The sequence below is a fragment of the Sus scrofa genome, chromosome 14 (genome assembly GCF_054392235.1).
Source record: "Sus scrofa isolate SSC_HxYL_T2T_F1_AM1 chromosome 14, Sscrofa_HxYL_maternal_Yorkshire_Landrace_v2.0, whole genome shotgun sequence".
In the NCBI taxonomy this organism is placed as follows: Eukaryota; Metazoa; Chordata; class Mammalia; order Artiodactyla; family Suidae; genus Sus; species Sus scrofa.
Genome location: NC_139396.1, coordinates 66,661,738 through 66,682,493, shown reverse-complemented (window position 1 = coordinate 66,682,493; position 20,756 = coordinate 66,661,738). Strand labels below are relative to the sequence as shown.

The following is a 20,756-nucleotide window of genomic DNA, read 5'->3' as shown; positions in this document are numbered from 1 at the left end:
AACATGGGCACATTGCACCCTGTCATCCTGAGAGGGAAAAACCAGATATGGTGTCCTTTCTTGGCTCACTAGTAAAAGGAAATGTTTGTTGATTTCAAGCAAAAACTCTCATTTCTAGTTTCCAAAAATATTTTGCATATAGTTTCTTAATTCGATTTAATTCTCATAGTAACCTTGAGAAGGACATCTTTTTATTTCCATTTGTAGCTAAGTGACCCAAAGCTCAGAGAGTTCAGTGGCTTGATCCTGACTGTTGGTCAGTCAGTGGTGGTATGGGGCTCAGCCCAGGTTTCCTGACCCCAAGAACCACACAAGATCTTGTATGCAGTTGTTCCTTAGCTCACAAGAAAAGAGCAGGGATAGGAAGCCATGTCCACTATTACTCCTGAGGCCCACTGGGAAACATGGAGAGAGGGAAGCAGCAATAAAGTGGAGCATGAGCCAGGGGCTGATGGTCGCTGTCCCTTTGCACAGACCAGGTCTTGCTCTGGCCTGCAGGTTGAGAGGTTACTGAGAAGCTGGAAGCCACGTCCTAGATCTTACTTGGCTCCCAGTAGGAGCTCTGCCTCAATGCATTGGATATGAGAGTTGGCTTTGGTTTCCTAAAACTTGATAGTGGTAAAATTCTGACATACTGGGGACGATTTTCAGTTGAATAAGTGAAAACTATTCACGCCCAGTATATGATGACCTTTCAGCTGTGTTCTTTTGTACTTCGTTTTTTATTTCCATGAAGCAGCTGCTATTGTAATGTAATTCTGTATTTATGGACAACTCTCTATTTTTATTGTTTCTTGTAAATTTTTTTTTTTTTTTTGTCTTTTTTGCCATTTCTTGGGCTGCTCCCGCAGCATGTGGAGGTTCCCAGGCTAGGGGTCGAATCGGAACTGTAGCCACCAGCCTACGCCAGAACCACAGCAATGAGGGATCCGAGCCACATTACAAGAAATTCCAGTCTCTTGTAATTTTAAGTCTTGCAGAGATCTAAATTCTTATCATGGCATCTCCACAGTGTCTTTTTTTGTGGATATGCTCCACCAAAGAGTCTGGTGTGTCCTGTGGGCCCAACCCAATGCTTCTCATGATCTTTTACGGGTACAGGACACCTGTAAGGCCCTTCAGGTGTGCTCTGTGCCTCTGCAGCCTCTTAGAGCAAGGGAACAGTTTGGTTGGAAACTACTTCAATACTCCTGCTCTCCTGGCTTTTGGGAGGGGCTGGACCAGCATCACACCGCACCTAGGCAATAGAATCTCATGGGTGGGGCCAGGTCTGAGTCTTTTGAACAAGGTCTCCAGGTAATTTATGTGTTACCCTTGATTAAAACTACAGGTCTCATCCAGGTTTTTCTCTTTTTGCAAATGAAGAAAGGGAGCCCAGAGCAATTTAGTGACTTACCTGGAGTGATCCAGCTAGTTCCTGGCAAATTTGGCACCAGGAAAGCTGGATGGGTGAGGCAGATTCCTAAGAGGCATAAGCAGGTGAGAATTAGGGCAGGACTGAAAGCATGTCTGCCCAGTGGGCTTTTAGCTCTTCACTGCTGAACCTCTGACTATCGGCTGGGGAGTATTCTGCATGCTGGGATCCAACAGGGAGCAAAGTCTCTGCTTGCACCCAATCCCTTCCAGGGGAGCCGCCTCAATGAATTTTACTTTCAACTCATAGACCCAGACCTAGCAGGCATAGCCGTATTTAAGAATGAATATGGTTAGCTTGTTAAATGTTTAAACAAATGGTATCCTCCTGGTTTTTACTCAGGAAACACTTCTCTTGTGTTCCTACCCTATGAGGTATTTTAAAATGTGAATAATTTGCAAGTACATATTGTTTTTGTTACTAAGCAACATGATTTAAACTAAAAAAAAAATGCTGTTTCTGATTTTTCTGAGTTATGTACATTTTAAGATATATGATATTTTATGAGCTTGAATTATTAGCCCCTCAACTGACTCAGTTCCTTTTCAAAAGTCTGACATTGTGTGAGCCTAGTATGAGGCAGACTCCCACTCACCCCAAATTAGATTAGAAAGAGGAAGTCCTTCCTTTTGTGTGCACTTGTAGTGCGGGAGCCTTCATGCTGTCTTTGCACAAGCTCACTCCTGTGTCCGGAGAGCAGGATGATGAGAACAAAGTGAGTTGAGAGCTGCTTAGTGGCCAATACAATAAATGGTTGCCCTCAGGATTTGACTTGCACAAAGTCCTGGAGGTTGCTAGTGTCCTGAAATACAGGACCTTGTTGTGGGTAAGTGACACCAAACTGCAGGTGCCTCTCTGAAGGCCATTTGAATGAGGACAGTCTCATTCAAAGCTTTCAACTCATAATAGCACTTGTTCTGCAACCCTGCTGTGTCACATCAAAGTCTCAGCCTTAAAAGAAAAGCCAACTGGATGTGAAATGTGTCTGTGGCATCAGGAACAGGAGGCAGGGTCAGTCAGTGTGAGTGTTTCCAGGAGGACATCAGATGTGTCTCCCACTAACACTGATTGGATGCTGTGTGTGTGAGATAGGAAAAAGTGTTAGCTTGGCTTCTGAACTTGACTGTGGAACTGCCAGCAAAGGCTTTGCCAGCCAAAGAATTGGGTTAGATAAATTTATAGGCCAAGAGTTTTCATTTGCACAGCTAGGGATTTCACAGCTGGGGCCAGTTAGTTTCCATTCCTTTCGCTGTTCCTGCCTGCCCTGCAAACGTCTCCTGCTGATAGCCATCACCTGAGCTCTTGCTGGGGCATCTTGGAGTGACCTGGAAATGTACTTACCAGCACAGAATTTGAAAAGAATGCTTACTCTGCCTTGTTTGATTCTACTCTTGTCCTGAATTTTATCTAGCTGTGTCGCTGACATTCTTTATATACACCTGAGACAGAATTACCTTCCAGAGCTCCTTGGCAGGGTCGAATTATCTGCCTTCTATGTGTCCTTAAAAATTCTCTATCTGATTTCAGGTTTAAGGTTAGCAGAGCAACTGGGCCGAAGAGAAGATGAAGCCAAAATTCGCCATGGTCTTGGCCTCTCCCTTTGGGCGAGTGGGAACCTGGAGGAAGCCCAACATCAGGTGAGCAGGAGAACCCTGTCCCAAGTGGATTTTGTTTCTAGAAGCTTGTAAAACCTTGGGATTACCATCCAGTAGTGATGACATTTGCCAGAATGTGTGGACTTCTGCTTTGGGGTTGATGTGCAAGATTTCTAGCCTGTATCAGCCCAGAAGTGTTGAACCATAGTAAAGACTCTTGCTCACTTGATTTCTCAATAATTTCTTTGGAATTCTTGTATTATGTGCTGTCATTCTTCATTAGACCTTAATATGAAATTACATACATTTTATAGCAGAAGTTAACCAAGAATTCCTAACTATTCCTAAAGATTTCTAGTTATGGAGTTCCCGTTGTGGCGCAGCGGTTAACAAATCCGACTAGGAACCATGAGGTTGCGGGTTTGATCCCCGGCCTTGCTCAGTGGGTTAAGGATCTGGCGTTGCCGTGAGCTGTGGTGTACGTCGCAGATGCGGCTCGTATCCCTCGTTGCTGTGACTCTGGTGTAGACCGGTAGCTACAGCACCGATTAGACCCCTACCCTGGGAACCTCCATATGCCTCAGGAGCTGCCCTAGAAAAGGTAGAAAGACAAAAAAAAAAAAAAAAGAGAGAGAAATTTCTAGTTATATCAATAGATAGTTCTCTCCCTTTGCCCCTTCTCTCCTTCCCTTTCTTTCTCTCTCTGTCTCTCTCTCACATGCACACACACATACACAGAATTCATGTTTCTGCATATGTAAAAGTAGTTGAAGAGAAGCCTGCTTTCATGATGGCTCTGTAAATTAGAAAGATCCCTGGATGTGGTGGTGGAGTCAGAAAGTGGTATCATCTAAAATCACACTCAGCCCCTCAGGCAGTGTGAGTACTTACTGCAAAGGGTGCTGCACTAGGCAAAGGGGGCCAAGGATACATAAATCAAGACTCCTATTGGAGATGTGCACAGGAATTGAGGACATGATTTGCCTGAATTTGTGCCATAGCATCCTGGAAAGTTATGTTGTTTTACTATGATTTTTGAACTATTAAAGGCAATATAAAGAATTAATTCTCTAATTTTCTGGTTTCAAAATTAGAATTTGTATTGATATAGTGATTTATAATTTTCAAAGGATTTTCACTGACTGAATTTATTCCTAAATAATCCTGTGAGGGGTAGAGTGATAACCATCCCCTTTATAGAGAAGAAACTGAGGCTCTGAATCTTGCCAAAAGTCACACAGAAAATTAGTGCCAGGAGTGGGAATACATTCCTCTCCCCTAGTCTGTCTCTTAGTTTTAGAGTTCTATTCTTTAAATTTGCTTGAACTTAAATTTTTTTTTTTCGGTCTTTTTGTCTTTTTCTAGGGCTGCTCCTTCGGCATATAGAGGTCCCCAGGCTAGGGGTCTAATCGGAGCTGTAGCTGCCAGCCTGCGCCAGAGCCACAGCAACGCGGGATCCGAGCCGCAGCTGCACCTACACCACAGTTCACGGCAAAGCCGGATCCTTAACCCACTGAGCAAGGGCAGGGACCGAACCCACAACCTCATGGTTCCTAGTCGTATTCGTTAACCACTGATCCATGACAGGAACTCCAATGAACTTAAAATTTGATACTATTTCCAGAATTTAAATATCAGGGAAGACTCTTGTGGTCCCATTGACAGAAAAGCCTCCAGAGCAGCAAGATGGTATCCCCTTAGGAATGTCACCTGTCTGGCCCTGTGAATGTCCACGTGAGTGGACGTGGCTCCAGTAGAGCTTGTCTAGCACAGACCTGAGCTGGAGCACTGTGTGGAAAGCAGTGCTTGATGTGCTGACCTGCCTGCCATAGTTCTCTTCATCCTGAGAGCACAGCTGCCTTGGCCCTGTCCCCCCAGCCTCATGCCTCTTCTGCCTGCCTGCCCCATACCTGCCCTCATCTCGTCCTTCCACAGCAGGGCATTGCATTGGTGAATCATGGTGTTACCTAATGACAGAGGAAAGGCTTTTCGTTTGTTGTCATCAAAATCAGCACTTGATTGCATTAATAACAGATTTTTTTCACAACTTTTATACTGTATGTCTATAACTCCTGTCTTTTAGATCCTCTTATGCGTCAAAAATTGATTACATAAACTATAATTTACTGAATGCAATCTAACTTATGCCTTTCAGGTCCACAAGGATCTACCTGGAAATAAAGATTCATCCTTTCAGATCTTTTAAAACAATTTTTAGATTATGTACCAAGACATGAACAAAAATTGTCTCTAGTCAGTGAACAGTGGTTTCTGGAAAATGGATAATGTTCTCCTCCCCTCCTCACAGCTCTATAGGGCATCGGCCTTGTTTGAAACCATCCGGCATGAGGCACAGCTGAGCACGGACTACAAACTCTCCCTCTTTGACCTGCAGACATCATCCTACCAGGCCTTGCAGCGGGTGCTCGTCAGCCTGGGTAAGAGCAGCAGGGGTTCCCATCTAATGTGTGTGCACCTGCGTGTCTGAGTTGTTTAGGGATTGCTGTGATGAAATAGGGTTTGTTTTCACGACAGACTGTGCAGCCACAACCACAATCCAGCCATTGAACATTTGTTCATTTCTCCAACAAGTATTTGTGTCTGCTGGCCGGGTGCCAGTCAACAGGGCCTGGTTCCTGCCCTCTAGGAACTCTTAACCTAGTAGGAGACAGAAGTCAGGAATCCAGCCTGGAGTGATTGGCGCCAGAGTAAAAGAAACTTGGGTGCCATGGAAAGCAAAGCGGCTTGGCAGGCAGACCCAGCAGCCAGAGAATGTGTCCTGGAGAAGGGATGATTGAAGCAGGTGTCCCCGCCAGTTTCCCTCTTCCCATTAGTACCTGGGAGCAGGCATCTGAGAAGAAAACCAGCCCCTTCCCTGTTTCTTCTTTCACACATCTTTCAGTGTTGCTGTCTAGTAAACCTTTGTACTCTCTGCCCTCCAGACTGACATGGTCAGTGAAAACTCTCCCAGGCCTGTGTACTGCACTACACGGGGGCAGCATGCACCTTCCCTTACCTGGGCCTTAACTGTTGCCACCCTATTCCAGCTCCCCATCCTCTGACTCTCCTCAGGCCTATCCATATCTGCAGACCATTTTCCCCAACCCAGAACCTGAGTTAAGGAGACCATCACTGGAACTAACTATGTCTTTGAGGTTGGATGTTGAGACCTTGTCAATAACCTCTCCTTTGCTTTATGTGTAGGAATACTCAAACTCCCCCTTGAAAAATGTATCTATTAAATGTGCTCATTGCCTGGGATTACAATTTATTATCTATTATAATCACAGTGTTAAGTCTGTCTAGCACTTTGGGGACAATTTTCCAATGTGTGCAGAAATTGTTCCTGCTGTTCCAGTTAATAACCTAAGGTAAAAGAAGACATTTACATACACACGTGTAAATCCTCACTTTCTACTGATAGTCCAACTTCAGGAAGCAGGGCATTTGGGCTCCTACCTCTGCCAACTCTCTCTTTGGACCTGACGTTTAGCAACTCTTCCATTTTTATATTTATGTTGCAAGCACATCCTCTGCATTGTGTTTTTTCTAACAAGTTTCACTTGAAAGGATGTTGCTTTATCTTTTGTGCTTTCATATGTGTGCATTAGCTTTTAAACTAGATTACAGACTGGTTTCCTAGACAAAGTGGGATTAAAAATTGGATTGAAAGACTAGGGATAAGCTTGAAAGAGAGAAGCAATTTCAAAGAATTAGAGACCTCAGCAATCTGAACCCTTTGCCCATGGGAATTGGAAGAGACAAGAAGCAAGTATGAGGGAGCCCAGAATGGAATGAAGTATCAGCTCTAGTGATTATAATATCACTTGTTATGTATAATGTGTTTTGGATAATGCCTACCAGGCTGTCCACATAGGGGGCCTCGTTTAATCTTCACAGTGGCCCTTTGACATAGGCAGGACAACTCTCGGGGTCCCTCTTTTTGAGTGAAAGGGGGAAAGGCACTCCCAGCAAATGGAGCAGCATGTGTAAAGGCACAGAGGTATGATTTAGCAGAAAATGTAGAAATGGGGCTGGACAATGTGATGCAGAGGGGCTGCATTGAGGAAAAGAGAAAGATGGTCAGGGGAGTTCCTGTTTTGGCTCATCAGGTAAGAACCTGACATAGTATCTGTGAGGATGTGGGTTCAATCCCTGGCCTCACTCAGTGGGTCAAAGATCCAGCGTTGCTGCAGGCTGCATCACAGGTCGTAGATGCAGCTTGGATCTGACGTGGCTGTGGCTGTGGTTTAGGATGGCAGGTGAAGCTCTGATTCAGCCCCTAGCCTGGGAACTTCCATATGCCACAGGTATGGCCCTAAAAAAAGAAAGGAAGGAAGAAGACGGTCAGGAGCCATTTTTCTAGAGGGCTGCCAAGACCAAATTAGAATCAAAGTTGAGCAGGGAAGTGAGAGGGTAACCAGAGTGCAAAGCATCCTTCCAAAGAGCCAAGTGAATGGGGTCAGAAGCCAGAAGGCCAGGGAGTAACCCAGGGTTTGGAGGGAGAGTGGTTGGGACTGAGAATGAATGCTCTGAAGAGAGTCAGCTCTCCTGTGCTATGGCTGCCAGACAGGGGAAGCTTGCGGGGTGGAGGTGGGGTTACAGCAGTGGGGAATCCGAAAACGTGGGGTTTGACGAGTGGTCACTGCATCCCTCATCTGAGGCAGGGAGTTGGTTTGAAACAATCCGCCTGAGAGTCTGGGATTCCACCTGGGTTCTAGGCACCTGATGGCCCTCTCTGAGTAAGCACACTCCCCAAGGACTCCTCAACCTATCCCTTGTCTCCTAGGCCATCATGATGAAGCCCTGGCTGTGGCAGAGAGAGGACGGACAAGGGCGTTTGCAGATCTCCTGGTAGAACGACAAACAGGACAGCAGGACTCTGACCCCTACTCCCCGGTCACCATCGATCAGATCTTAGAGATGGTTAATGGCCAGAGGGGACTAGTGCTTTACTATTCCCTGGCTGCAGGCTACCTGTACAGCTGGCTGCTTGCTCCTGGGGCAGGTAAGATCTCTTTCTGTGGGAACCAGGCAATTAAGACACTAGACTGTGAAAATCTAATGAATAGAAGTGGAAGAGGTGCATTAGCACAGATCAGATGAAGGAGCTAATGTTGGCTTTCAGCAAAACCTCAGCCACCATGCATATTCCATGGCGGGGCATTCAGTTAATAAGACGGCCCAGCTTTCTCATTCCCCTAAGAAATCACTGCTCTCGCTGGTGAATGTGGAAGCATTTATCAAGGAAAACTAAGAGCAGGAGGATTAATTTCACTAACAGCCCTATTTTTAGACAGCTGTTGTTCATTAGCTAATAAAGCGATAACTGTAAGTCCTAACGAGTTCTTTCTAGATATGATTTAATAATTGTGACCCTTTGTCATGGTACAGTTAAAGAGACTAAAATGATAATGGCAACTCTATCACAGTGTATAAATGAAGGCTTATGCCTGAAATTTCTGAGTTTAGCAAAACCCATTTTTAACCAGTTCATTTGTAAATCTATTTCAGAAGTAAAAAATCCCCTTTGATTAAATCAGGATTAAATGTTCAGGCTTTAACAGTTTCACTAAATACAGAACCACTAATTAGCTGTTAGGACCATATTTTTTGCATAATAAAATGCTGATGGCTTTACCATGTTGGAGACACACCAGATCCAATTAGCGTTTATTGACTGGGGAAGTGGATCTTATAATTGGGAATCTTGAAGAATGGCTTCTTGAATATCTGTAAGCCAATTTCAAAAAGTTCAACTGCCAAAGAGAACTGACAAGACTTTCTTGATTATGTTTCTGTCCCTTTGATTTAAAAAAAATGATGGCTGGCTGACAGCTCTCAGGTGCTTCTGTGTTCTGATTACATTCTGGGAATGCCTATACATTCTATGCCTCAGCACTGCTTTTTATAATTTCCCCTTAATCCCATTTTTTAAAATGGGCTTTCCATAAAGAACATTCTTACCTCTGACCTTTATATACTAAAGGCTTTGAGTTGCGATGTTTGTGGTGACATGGTGAATGTGAGCCCTGAGGAATGAATCCCTGTGTATCCCCCCCAGTTTGGGGGGGGGCACTGATACGCAGGAAGACACCGTGATGATGAAAGTATCAAGTTCTTTCTCTCTGTGGTGGTTATGTTTTGGGGACATGATTTGACAGGTGGTATATCCAAATCCCTGTAATAACGAGCCATGTATAATGAGGCTCCTATTGTCTCTCCTTCCATTTCTCTTTGCTCTTAATGAGACTCTGAAGCTTTCACTGGGGCTTTAATCCAATCACAGAGGACCAGCATCTTCTAGGGCTGACACACCTCATTACCATTTGAGAATATGTCCTGTGTTTATTGCCAGAAAAACCACTGTGGATTGCCTCAGTTTCATACAGCCATAATTTTTTGCGCCTTTAATCCATTAATGACTATTGGCCAGTTGGTCTTATTTAAAGGTGGTTTAAAATGTTTTCCTCTGGCCTTTGTATTACGTATTTATTTCCATTTGCTTTTGTGAAATGAACGGTCTTTGAGTAACACAGTTTCCATTTGGCTAGCTATGCTTTTTGTTCAGGATTTCAGTTTCTGGGGAGAATATACTGTGGCATGCTCCTGTGCTATTCCTGAAAGGAAACTTTTCCTGGTTGGTGCTTCTGAGAAGCATCTGTTTTGAAAAATGTGAGCTGATGTGAACATTCCAAGAGCTTCTGAATCTACCACCACAAGCAAAAGCCCTATCTTGAATCCCATCTTCAAGCAACAGACCTGATGGTGAAAGCTGTAAAAAAGGGTACTGACCAAACTTCTGAAGGGCCTCTTGAGACCTCAGAGTTCAGAATTTCTTCACATGGTTTGGGGGCCAGCCCGCTTGTCAAGGAGGTCACCAAGCATCGACATTGCTGTCCCCTACTGTCCACCTTTCCTTCCCCCACCCCCAGTCGTGTATAATGGTGTCTGTGCCTGTCTGTTTCAGGAATTTTGAAGTTTCATGAACACTACCTGGGAGATAACACAGTGGAAAACCCCGGTGACTTCCAGGCCAGCAGCAGCGCAGCCCTTCCAGCAGCCACCAGCTCGACCCTAGAGCAACACATCGCCAGCGTGCGTGAGGCCCTGGGCGTGGAGTCCTACTACTCGAGGCAAGTAGTGAGATATTCCCAGTCTCAGCTTCAGATCTAATCTTGGGAGTTTTGTATGTTTGTTTTTCACTTTGTAAACATCCTACTTGAGCTAATGTAAGAAATCTTCTGAAATCCATGCTTTTGTGCTTAGTCTAACTCGCAGTTGCTGCAGCAGAAACAAATACACTGGAGTGCAGACCCCTCAGTAGGATATATTTATTCTTTGTGGTAATTTCCTTTCATATGGGGAAGGGCCTCATCAGAGATGCCCATTTTCTAAGATGGGTTTGTTGAACATTTAAACATAAACATGCCTTTGGATTTAACATATAAGCTAATTGAGATGCTTTTTTGGTTATAAACATATTCATAATGAGTTTGTACTATAGTTGAATGCCTGTTTGAGAATTTGTCACCAGCAACAGAATCTGTACATGGATCTTGCGCATTGAGGGGCTAAGGTGAAGGAAGTTGAATTCCCAATATCAAGCATAGGGAAGAAAAGGGATTTTTGCAAAGACTATAAAAGTTACATGCTCATAGAAAGGTTTTATCATATTGACTATTTTATGCTTGGAAAATAATTTCCACAAGTACCCTGCTTCTGGGAAAATGGAAAGAAGAGAGCCCCTCAGAGCTGGGTCATAGCCAGATCCCTAGGTGTCTCTGTCCTCTGTCTTGTGATTAACAGGTGTCAAGAACTGTGTCCAAGAATCTGCTGTGTTAGCTGGTGTTGGATCCCAAAGACATCTGCTTTTCTCTTGAATGATTTTCATTTTTAATCATGAAAATCCTAAGATATCACTGTGATTTCCTTAGAGATGTTTAACTTAGACTTCTGAGTGTGTGCTAGTCATTGCTAGCTGAATTGATTTTGGGGTGTTTCATTGGAGATGAGTTCTCAGATGAAAAATAAGCATTGGATAATGTAATGTCAAGGCTCAAGGGATGTGGTGGTCAGCTAGGCCAACTCCTTATTCGGCAGAAGCCGGCATGGAATGGGGCTTGCTGACAGCCAAGTCAGTGTCAGAGCAAAGATCAAAACAATCTAGATTATCATCCAGACTCCCAGGCTAGTGCTTGTTCTGTTTTTAATTATCAAAATTAATGTAATGTTTTTAGACAATAGCCGAAGCATGTAAGAATGTCACCTCTAGCTTCTGTTTGTGTCAAGCACAAGTGGGCGTCAGTGACACACACACACACACACACACACACACACACGCATGCTGTGGTCCCACTTCTCCCATGGCTGCTTTGCATCCGGGAGCATCCCTGTCCTTAGCCTTGGGTGGAGTGTGGTGACTACAGGGGCTTGATAGTGTGGGACGTTAAGACCTTGGAAGTAAGGCTACTCCCTGAGATTTAGTAGTGAAATGACCATAAAATAGGGTAGCCAGGGGTATACGGGGCTGCTTCAGAGGACAGAAAAGCACTTAGACCAGGCTGATTCAACTGTAGCCTGACCAAAGGTATTGCATACCTCAAGCAAGTGTTACAGGGGAGTGGTTGGTCAGAAGTAGAAACATAAAAAGGGAGGATGAGCAGGGCAGACTTGAGCGGTGCCCACTTCTGACACTGAAAAGGGAAAGAGATTCTTGGTTAAGGGACTCAGAGTCCCATTGGAAGGCCGTTCTTGTGGTGGACTTGCAGTCATTATGCTTTTACCCTCCCTGCCTTCCCTCCCTCCACAAATATCTGAGTGCTTACTATGTGCAGTACACTAGAAGTGGGGGAAAGAGTGATGAGTGAGGCAGGCGTAGCACCTGCTCTTAGGGAACTGAAAAAAAGTAAACAATAGAGCACATACGGTCTTTTAATGAAAACTATTGTAAATGCTTAAATGAAAATGTAGGGTGTGATGAAAATGTCTGAGCAGGGGAGGGGAAGCCTCTATGAAGAGTTGGGGAGGCTTCCTTGAGGAGGGGATGTTTGAGCTGAGCTCAGAGAATGAAGAGAAATAGACTGGATGAAGGCCACCCCAGCAGGTTGAGCACGGCCTACAGTAGCCCTTGGCAGAGAAGACCTTACATGGAGTCCCCTGCCTTCCCTTGCTCAGGCCCCTGCTTCTTGTCAGACTTTCTGATTATCATTTTGTTTCTCATGACATCCACTTGCAGATAGAAAATGCATAATAAGCTGGCATTCTGGTTTGTACAGCTGTCAACCTTGGTTAATAAAAGTGAGCACCCAAGAGGCAAAGCCTCTTTGAGCACATTTACAGCATCCAGTTTTCAAACTTGGAGGGCCACAGCCCCGAGCATGAACAAAATGAGATCATGAAGGCGTACGACACCTGCCACCTGAAACCTCTGCACATGCAGAGGTGGTTTCTGTGTGTGTCTCCCTTATTGCAGTGTGGTGGCCCACCCAGGGCATCTCAGTCCAAACCAGCCATTGATAGGGCTCAGCCTATATGAAAATACACTTTTCTCTTGACCCCAGTTTTCATGCATCTAGGTTAAAATTCCTCTTAAGAAGGAAGGAGTTAATCACCCTTTGACTCTTCCATTTGGACACCATTGTTTAACTCCAGACACTTGTGCCTAAGCAGTTCTTTTATATGATACTGGAGGTTGACTCGGTTTCTTCCAGGTAGCTTTTGAATTAGAAAATGGCTTTTGGGTTATAATTCAACTCTTCATCAATGGCAGGGAGAGAGAAAACACTGTACCTTGCTTATGTTCCCCACATTAATCTTTCCCCTCTGCTCTGTACATAAAGCTGACAAGTTTGGATGAGTCCTTAGGGATCTCTAGGATGTTGGGTGGTTTTTTGCTCAGCATGAATTTTGGGAGCTGTCCTCAGTAGCTTTGATCCCCAAAACAGTCTTGGAAAAGAAAAATAAATCTAGAGACCAACACTTCCTGATTTCAAAACATATCACAGAGCTACAGTAATCAAAACAGTGAGGTACTGGCATAAGATAGACACAGACTAATGAAAGAGAACAGGGAGCCCAGAAATAGGTCTGTACATGTATAGTCAAATGATCTTTGATGAGTACCCAGGCTACATATTGGGAAAGGACAGCCTCTTTAACATATGGTGTTGAGAAAACTGGATACCACATGCAAAAGAATGAAGTTGGACCCTTGCCTTATACCATATATAAAAGGTAACTCAAAATGAATTAAAAACTTAAATGTAAGACCTGAAACTAATAAAACCCCTGTAAAAGCTTCATGACATTGGATTTGGCAATGATTTCTTAGATATCACCAGAAGCACAGATAACAAAACAAAATATCAAATAAAGACTTCTCCACAGGAAAGGGAACAAACAACAGAATGAAAAGACAGCCTATGTAACAGGAGAAAAGATTTTCTAACCATATATCTGATAAGGGGTTATTGTAAAAAGAATGTAAAGAACTCCTCCAACCTAATAACAACAACAACCAAAAGATCCCCAAATAATCCAATTTGAAAATGGGCAAAGGACTTGAAGAGATGCTTCTCCAACAAAGATGTACAAATGATCAACAAGCATGTGAAAAATGCTCAATACCACTACAGGGAAAATGCAAATTAAAACCAGAGTGAAATATCACCTCATAGTTAGGATGGCCACTCAAAAATAGAAAATAGCAAATGTTGGCAAGGATGTAGAGAAATTAGAACTCTTGTGCACTGTTGGTGGGAATGTAAAATGCTGCAGCCACTATGGAATATAGTATGGAAGTTTTGGTTTTGGTTTTTGGCTTTTACTGAAGAAAAAAAAAAAGATATTAAAAACACACTTCTGAATCCACTTACTCTGTCTCCACTGGCACAAGCACAGTGTAGGTCCCTATCATCTTGGCACTGAACCACTGCTGCCGCCTCCTCTCTGCCTCTGTGCTCCCTCTCCCTTCTTCCAGTCCCCTTCAGCCAGAGCCATATTTCATACATGTATTTGGGGCTGTTTCCTTTTTCTCCCACCCATCACAGAGCCCCCAACACACTCTACCCTTTCAAAGGTTCTGATGGTCTTTAGACCCCTGCTCACATTCCTCACACTGGCCTATAAGACCATATGATCTGGCCTCTGTCTGTCCCTTGGCACCTCTTGACATCTCCCTGTGGCTGTTCTAGCTGCCTTTCACTGCTTGGTATATATCAAGGACTTCCTGGAGTTAACCTTCACGTAGCAGGTTAAGGATCCAGAGTTGTTGCTGCAGTGGCTCAGGTCACTGCTGTGGTGGGGGTTGGATTCCTGGCCTAGGAACTTCAATATGCCCTGGGTGTGGCCAAAAAAAGCAGGGGTACCTTCCCCACCTTAAAGTTTTGCACACGTTCTTCCTTCTCTCTGCAAAGTTCTGCCCACTGCTCTTGGTATGGCCGGTTCCTTCTCATCCTTCAGGTTCCTGCTTAAATGATAACTCCTCAGAAGGGCCTTTAAGAAGCTTCAGTGTCAGGCTCATTCACCTCTTCATACCCAGGCCCTCAGGCAGTTCTGCAACATAGTAGATGTTTATTAAATGTTTGAGTGAACGACCAACTGAGGCTCTGAATGAATGAAGCACTTCTCCCTTCTCCCAGAATTGTCCTTCTACTTTTTCTGTAGATAGGCTAATCTCTGTTTAGAGCCCTGTTCAAATCTCACACAGTTTCCTTCAGGACCATCCCAGCCCTGGAAGTCTAAATCAGATTTTTGGGAATTCCCATTGTGGCTCAGTGGGTTAAGAACCTGGCTAGTATCCATGAGGATGTGGGTTCAGTCTCTGGCCTCGATCCGGTATTGCTGTGAGCTGTGGTGTAGGTCACAGATGCAGTTCAGATCTGGTGTTGCTATGGCTGTGGTGTAGGTCGGAAGCTGTAGCTCTGATTCAGCCCCTCACTTGGGAACTTCCATATGCTGTGGGTGTGGCCCTGAAAAGAAAAAAAAAAAAAAATCAGGTTTTCGCTTTCTCTGTAGTACTTAATAATATTTCATTCTTCCTTTTTCCATAATCACCTGGTTTGTGTGCCTTCCCAAGCAGATGGTGGTGCCACGGAGGTGATGGCAAGGCGCAGTGTCCTTCTTTCTGAATTTTTACTGTCTAGCATGGTGCCTGGCCCACAAGAGACATCAGTCGATTGGAAATTTAGTCACCAGAAGATGTGCTGTGAGCAGATTCTCTGCTCATGCTGGGCTGGCTAACTGCTACTCTTTTTCTAGTGGATGTAAAATACACCGTGTGCCCCTAGAATTGAGTCTCCGTGCCTTGGGGAACACCTTCATTCAATTACCCACAGGCTGGCCATGATATCCTTGTTATTCTGCAGACCATTTTTGCTCTCCTTAATGGCATCTTGCTGCTGAACGGAAGTACAATGCTACAAAGGAGTTTCTGAAAATGGATTTAAAATAAAAGAACTGCTTTTATTAAGTGTTTAATAAGAACTTCCAGTCCCTTCCTCCCAGATCAAAAGAGGCGTAGATTGAAATCACTGTATAGAACATGAACCTCCCAAAAGGGAGATGTTATGCATTTCAAAATACATCTTCAGCTTTTAATTCTGATATTTAGCCAGAGTCTTGCTGCTTCCTGGGCCCCTGGGGCAGTGTAGTGGCACTTTGGAGATGCTAAGCTGACTGCTTAGAATGCTGGCAGAGCTGTGTTCAGTAGTAGGTCTGGTCTGAAAGGTCTGCTTCCCCAGGGGTTTTAAATAAATTTCAATTATAGACTTAACTTGTAATAGGGTAAATACTCCTTCATTGTAAATGAACATTAAAACGATAACTATAGCTCTTACTTTTTTTTTTCTTTTGGTGCTTTTCAGTATTTCTGTATTTTCTACAGTGAAAGTTATTTTTGTAATCAAGTGTATTTTCTTATTTCAAAACACTGATTAATTTAGATTACACCAATTCATAAATGCTGATGACTCCAGTTGGTTCTAGCCTGATAACAAGTGGCAAATGTTGACAAGCGTGCCAGTCTCCAGTGTTGGAGGAGATGTGGGTCCACAGGGTATCTCATATGTGGCTGGGGAGGGAGAAGGTAAATTGGCGTGACTGTGTCAGAAGATGGTTTGGCATCCCTTTATGAGCTGAGTGGTTGCTACATACCTGAGGTGTAATATGCAAGAGAGGATCTTGTACATGAGCAAGAATCTTCAGAGCTGCACTGTAAACAATAGCAAAATCCTGGAAACACCCGAATGCCATCAGTGAGAGCAGGGATGGCTAAGTGGTGGTGTCCTTAGTTCCCAGATGGAGTATTAGGCAGCAGATGAAAGAGGTGAGCCATAGCGAATCCAAAAATTTGGCTAAATTTTAGAAATATAATATTAAGTGAGAAAGTAGGTCCCCAAATACTATCTATAGCATGACATCCTTTTAATAGAATTAAAACAACTAAAATGAAAATATGCTTTCAGGAATGCAGCTAGATGCAGTAAAGCTTGTGTGGAAAGAATAGGCAGGGAGTGATGGCCATTGGATTTGGGATGGGACTTGCCTTAGTCTATGGAGGGAGGGGATGGGACTGTGGGAGGTAACAAATATAACATGTAAGGTATTCTCTGGTTTTTGTTTTTGGTGGTGGTTTTGTGAGTACTTATTATATTATTAAAAATTAATAAATAAGTGAAAATTGTTCATGGATAAAAGGTAAAAGGGTGTCATGAACCAAAGATTATGATTAATTTAGTCGTAAAGAGATACCCCCCATCTTCTCCCACTGGGGGAAAAATTTGGGTTTTTAAACTAACGAATTGTGAAAACAAGCTTGCAACTAAGGCATATTTAAATCAATGTAAATGAACAATAGATAGACTGATTTAAATTACTTGTTTCTATCCTTTTAAGCAAGTGCCCAAGCACTGGTTATTCCAACATCGTTGGCTTCTTTTACATTACAGTGGGCCTGTCGTGGCTGAGTTCCTGTCGTGGCTCAGTGGTTAACGAATCCAACTAGGAACTATGAGGTTGCAGGTTTGATCCCTGGCCTTGCTCAGTGGGTTAAGGATCCGTCATTGCCGTGAGCTGTGGTGTAGGTTGCAGACTCAGCTCGGATCCTGCGGATCCTGTGTTGCTGTGGCTCTGGCGTAGGCCGGCAGCTATGGCTCCTATTCGACCCTTAGCCTAGGAACCTCCATATGCCGCGAGAGCGGCCCAAGAAATGGCAAAAAGACAACAACAACAAAAAAATTAAATTACAGTGGGCCTCTGAAAGTTGCTTTAAAACTATCTTTATGATATTTTCTAATTCTGGCAAATTGCTAATCAAGTCTGACCTCCCAATTAATCCAAACTCATAAGGTTTTATTTTACAAATCAAACATTTTTTCTTATCCCAAGTTTTTTTCTAGAATTCTGTGCAATAAAAGTAGATGTTAAATTGGGGGGCATTTATTTTGTTCCTTAGAACAAAGAATTTCCAATTTCATTCTGAATTAGGGCAGTACTATTTTGAACATATTTTTATGAGCATGTAGTCTGTCTGTGCCAGAGCTGGTACTGAGCCTGGAGATATATGCATGAATAATAGCTGGAATTCTTGGCCTTACAGTAGCTGACAGTGTTGAACATGCAGCTGATGTGTAAATTATTAACCCACCATGTGCAAAACGTTATGAGAAATGTCTAAACAAAGAAGGCCATGCCTTGATCTGCCTACATGGGGGCAAGGCAGTGGTTTAAGAGATTTCCAGGGAGGTGACATCTGAGCTGGCCCTAAAGAGTGAGGGAGAAAAGTCATTCAAGGAGTTCCTGTCATGGCCCAGTGGAAATGAACCCGACTAGTATCCACAAGGATGTGGGTTTGATCCCTGGTCTTGCTCAGTGGGTTGGGGATCTGGAGTTGCCATGAGCTGTGGTGTAGATCACCGATGCAGCTCAGATCCTGAGATGCTGTGGCTGTGGCATAGGCGGGAAGCTGTAGCTCCAATTCAACCCCTAGTCTGGGAACTTCCATGTGCAGCGGGTATGGCCCTAAAAAAAAGAAAAAAATAAAATAAAAAAGGTCATTCAGGACAGAAGGAGTTCCTCACTCAACAAGAGCATGGAGGGAGGAAAGGGCCAAGGCCTTCAGGTGGTGAGTGGTCGTTGCCAAGGGGAGGATCACTTGTCCTTTGCTGCAGGAACTGTAGTCTCTATGTCACAGCTACTCAGCTGCTGCCTCCAGAGGCACACCTCTTTCTTGCAAGGTCTGAAATCGAGGGTGGGTTTTCCTGGCTGGATCTCTTATGCCCTGTCTTCTAATGCATGGCTTTGTTCCAAAAGGCAGGCCTTATCTTTGAGGTGACTCACTCGGGTTCAGCTATATATGTTTGAGGGAAAAAGAAAGATGATGCCAGGTTAGGGATTAGAGCACTTGAAGAGATACAGCTACAGAATTGAGTGGAACACACTGTAGACTCTGGTCTTATGCTCCTGATTCCCGAATTTGGATTCCTTCCAAAAGGCTGAGTACAAAATGAGCACAGAAGGCTCTGGTAAGCTTCTTAGTGTAAGTCAGCAGCTTAGTAAAAAGGATAAGTGTAGTTGGTCTTTTTGTATGACCTCTGAAATAGCCTAAATTGAATACCCTTTTGTATTTCTCATGTACTTTTTAAAAAGCAGAATTCCTGAAATGGCTAGATCAGAGTTTTCCCATTATACTTGGGAGGGATGATCTGGTGAATGCTTGAGTCAGCCTAAAGACAAAAAGCAGGCAGCACTGATGCAGGGAAAACTGTTCATGCCTGTCACTGGGCAAGCATAGGGGCCTCCTAGGCCTGGAGATGTGAGTGGCCTGAGGCTGGGTGAGACTGACACATCTGCACTTGAGCCACAGAGCAGGGGCCACTCTGATAGATGTCATGAAGACCTGAAAGGGGCACCCTTGGACACCAGACACTTCTTTTATCCCTTGTCCCAGATCCTTTGTTCACGGTCTTAAAGCTTAGAATGGTGTTTCTGTTCAAACAAGGGCTGGAGGAGAAGGGGTGGTGGGGGTGGGGTATTGACCAATCCATTCAGGGCTTCCTCTCAAGTCCACTTCAGCTGTTGACTGGCTGTTGTCATAACCAATTTTGTAAGAATTCTTTGAATTAATCAAATCTCAATATCTCTGACATTGTATATCCTGCCCTTTGCCCCAGTGAAATTCCCTGGCCTTTTCTTTCTGATTGATTTTGTGCAGCTTTATCTCACAATCAATATTTAAGACATTTAATATATAACTCTTGACTTATCTTGCTTTGGGAAAATAACCTTAGTAGAGCCACCAAGTTCCTCTTTGAACTGGCTTAACTAGGTATTGTTTTCATCCCGTTTTTACTTTTATGTGTTGAGCACAGGGGTAAGGAGGACTGGAGGGCCCTGGAGGACCCACTATTCCCACTGTGCCAGTGAGGTTTTCTTCTTGTAATGCCATGTAGCACCTCAGAATTTCAGAGACTTATACCACAAACATGTATTCCTTGCTCTGGTCAACAACTGGGGTAGTTCAGCTTTAGGCAGCCTGCTGGACTTAGGTCCCTGTGTCTCATCTTTCCGTGACCAGCAGTGACTAGACAACACTTTTCTCAGAGCAGAAGTCAGGACTGCAAGAGTCTAAGTAGAACCATCAGAACACTTAAAGCCCTGCTCACCTCTCGCTCACTTTCCCTTGGCTGAAGCCAGTTGCATACCAAACCCAGCACCAGTGGGAGGGGATCCCTCTCTCCCACACTGTGACTGTGTAGCCCAGGCTCCCATTCCTGCCCCTGTGGAGATCGCCGAGTGAGAAAGATAGTCTTGGCTCAGGCTTTTGTTCCCTCCAGCATTTCTGCTTGAAGCTCTCCCTGTCCACACAGCACACGCCCAGTGGGTGAATGTCTGCAAGCGTCCTGCATCTCCTTAGATGGTTTCTCATATTCCTCTCACTCTGAAGTTGTGGGCATTTCCCCTCGCTCACGCTTGGCTGTCAGACTTTCCCTTGGAAATTTAATCCTCCTCATAGATACAGATCTACAGACCGGCCCAGTGTCTCACTTGATTTTTAAGTTTGACCTTCCCCCTGTATACAAGCAGGCCCCCTGGAAATTACCTCAAGCTCAGCACCTCAAAGTCATACCTTTTCTCAGGTAGTACCCCAACTTGATTCACCTTTATTTCCCGTTTTTCCCATTTATTTTAAAGCCTCCATCTTTTCTCCTCAAGTTCTTTAGTTTTGCGGCCTACCCATTTGGCTCTAGAATCACCCTTTCTTCTCTCCTGCTCCAGCTGGGCTGTTATAAGAATGTGTCCACATGACCAGCCTGGCCTCCCTGCCTCCTGCCTCCTCCTCCTCCTCTTCCCTCAGTACTTCTGGCCCTCTGCTGCCTGAGGAGTTTTCTAAAAGCTCCACTGTCATCTGACTGCTCCCCCACACATTGTAGCCCACAGAGAATGTTGGTGGCTGAGGAGTACCTGAGAGGAAGCTGGTCATCAGGCCCCATTGTTCCTTACAGCTTGTCCCACTCTAGCTCCAGAGTCAATCTTGGTTTCCAATAGGGGCCAGGCTCTTCCCCCTCCACCTCCACACGTGCACATTCCCCTGAGTTTGCATTTCCTTTCTTCCTCTGCCAGTGTGGGATCCCCCGGAGTTCTATCCCCAGGGGAACTGCTTTTCCTGGAAAAGCAATTGAAGGCAGGATTTGCTTACTCAGGTGGGTAGAAGCCAGAGTAGGGGGAAGTACTAAGGAGAAAGGACA

General features: G+C 44.3%; 1 protein-coding gene across 9 annotated transcripts in view; it reads left to right on the top strand.

Moving 5' to 3' along the window:
* Positions 1-20,756, top strand: part of TTC28 (tetratricopeptide repeat domain 28) — a 609,616-nt gene that overhangs the window by 511,729 nt on the left and 77,131 nt on the right. For all 9 annotated transcript variants that reach the window (XM_084993547.1, XM_021074051.2, XM_084993545.1 and 6 more), the window contains 4 exons: positions 2,942-3,051; positions 5,318-5,447; positions 7,799-8,017; positions 9,980-10,145. In XM_084993547.1, the coding sequence (XP_084849673.1) occupies positions 2,942-3,051; positions 5,318-5,447; positions 7,799-8,017; positions 9,980-10,145 (625 nt within the window). The remainder of the gene's footprint in view (positions 1-2,941; positions 3,052-5,317; positions 5,448-7,798; positions 8,018-9,979; positions 10,146-20,756) is intronic.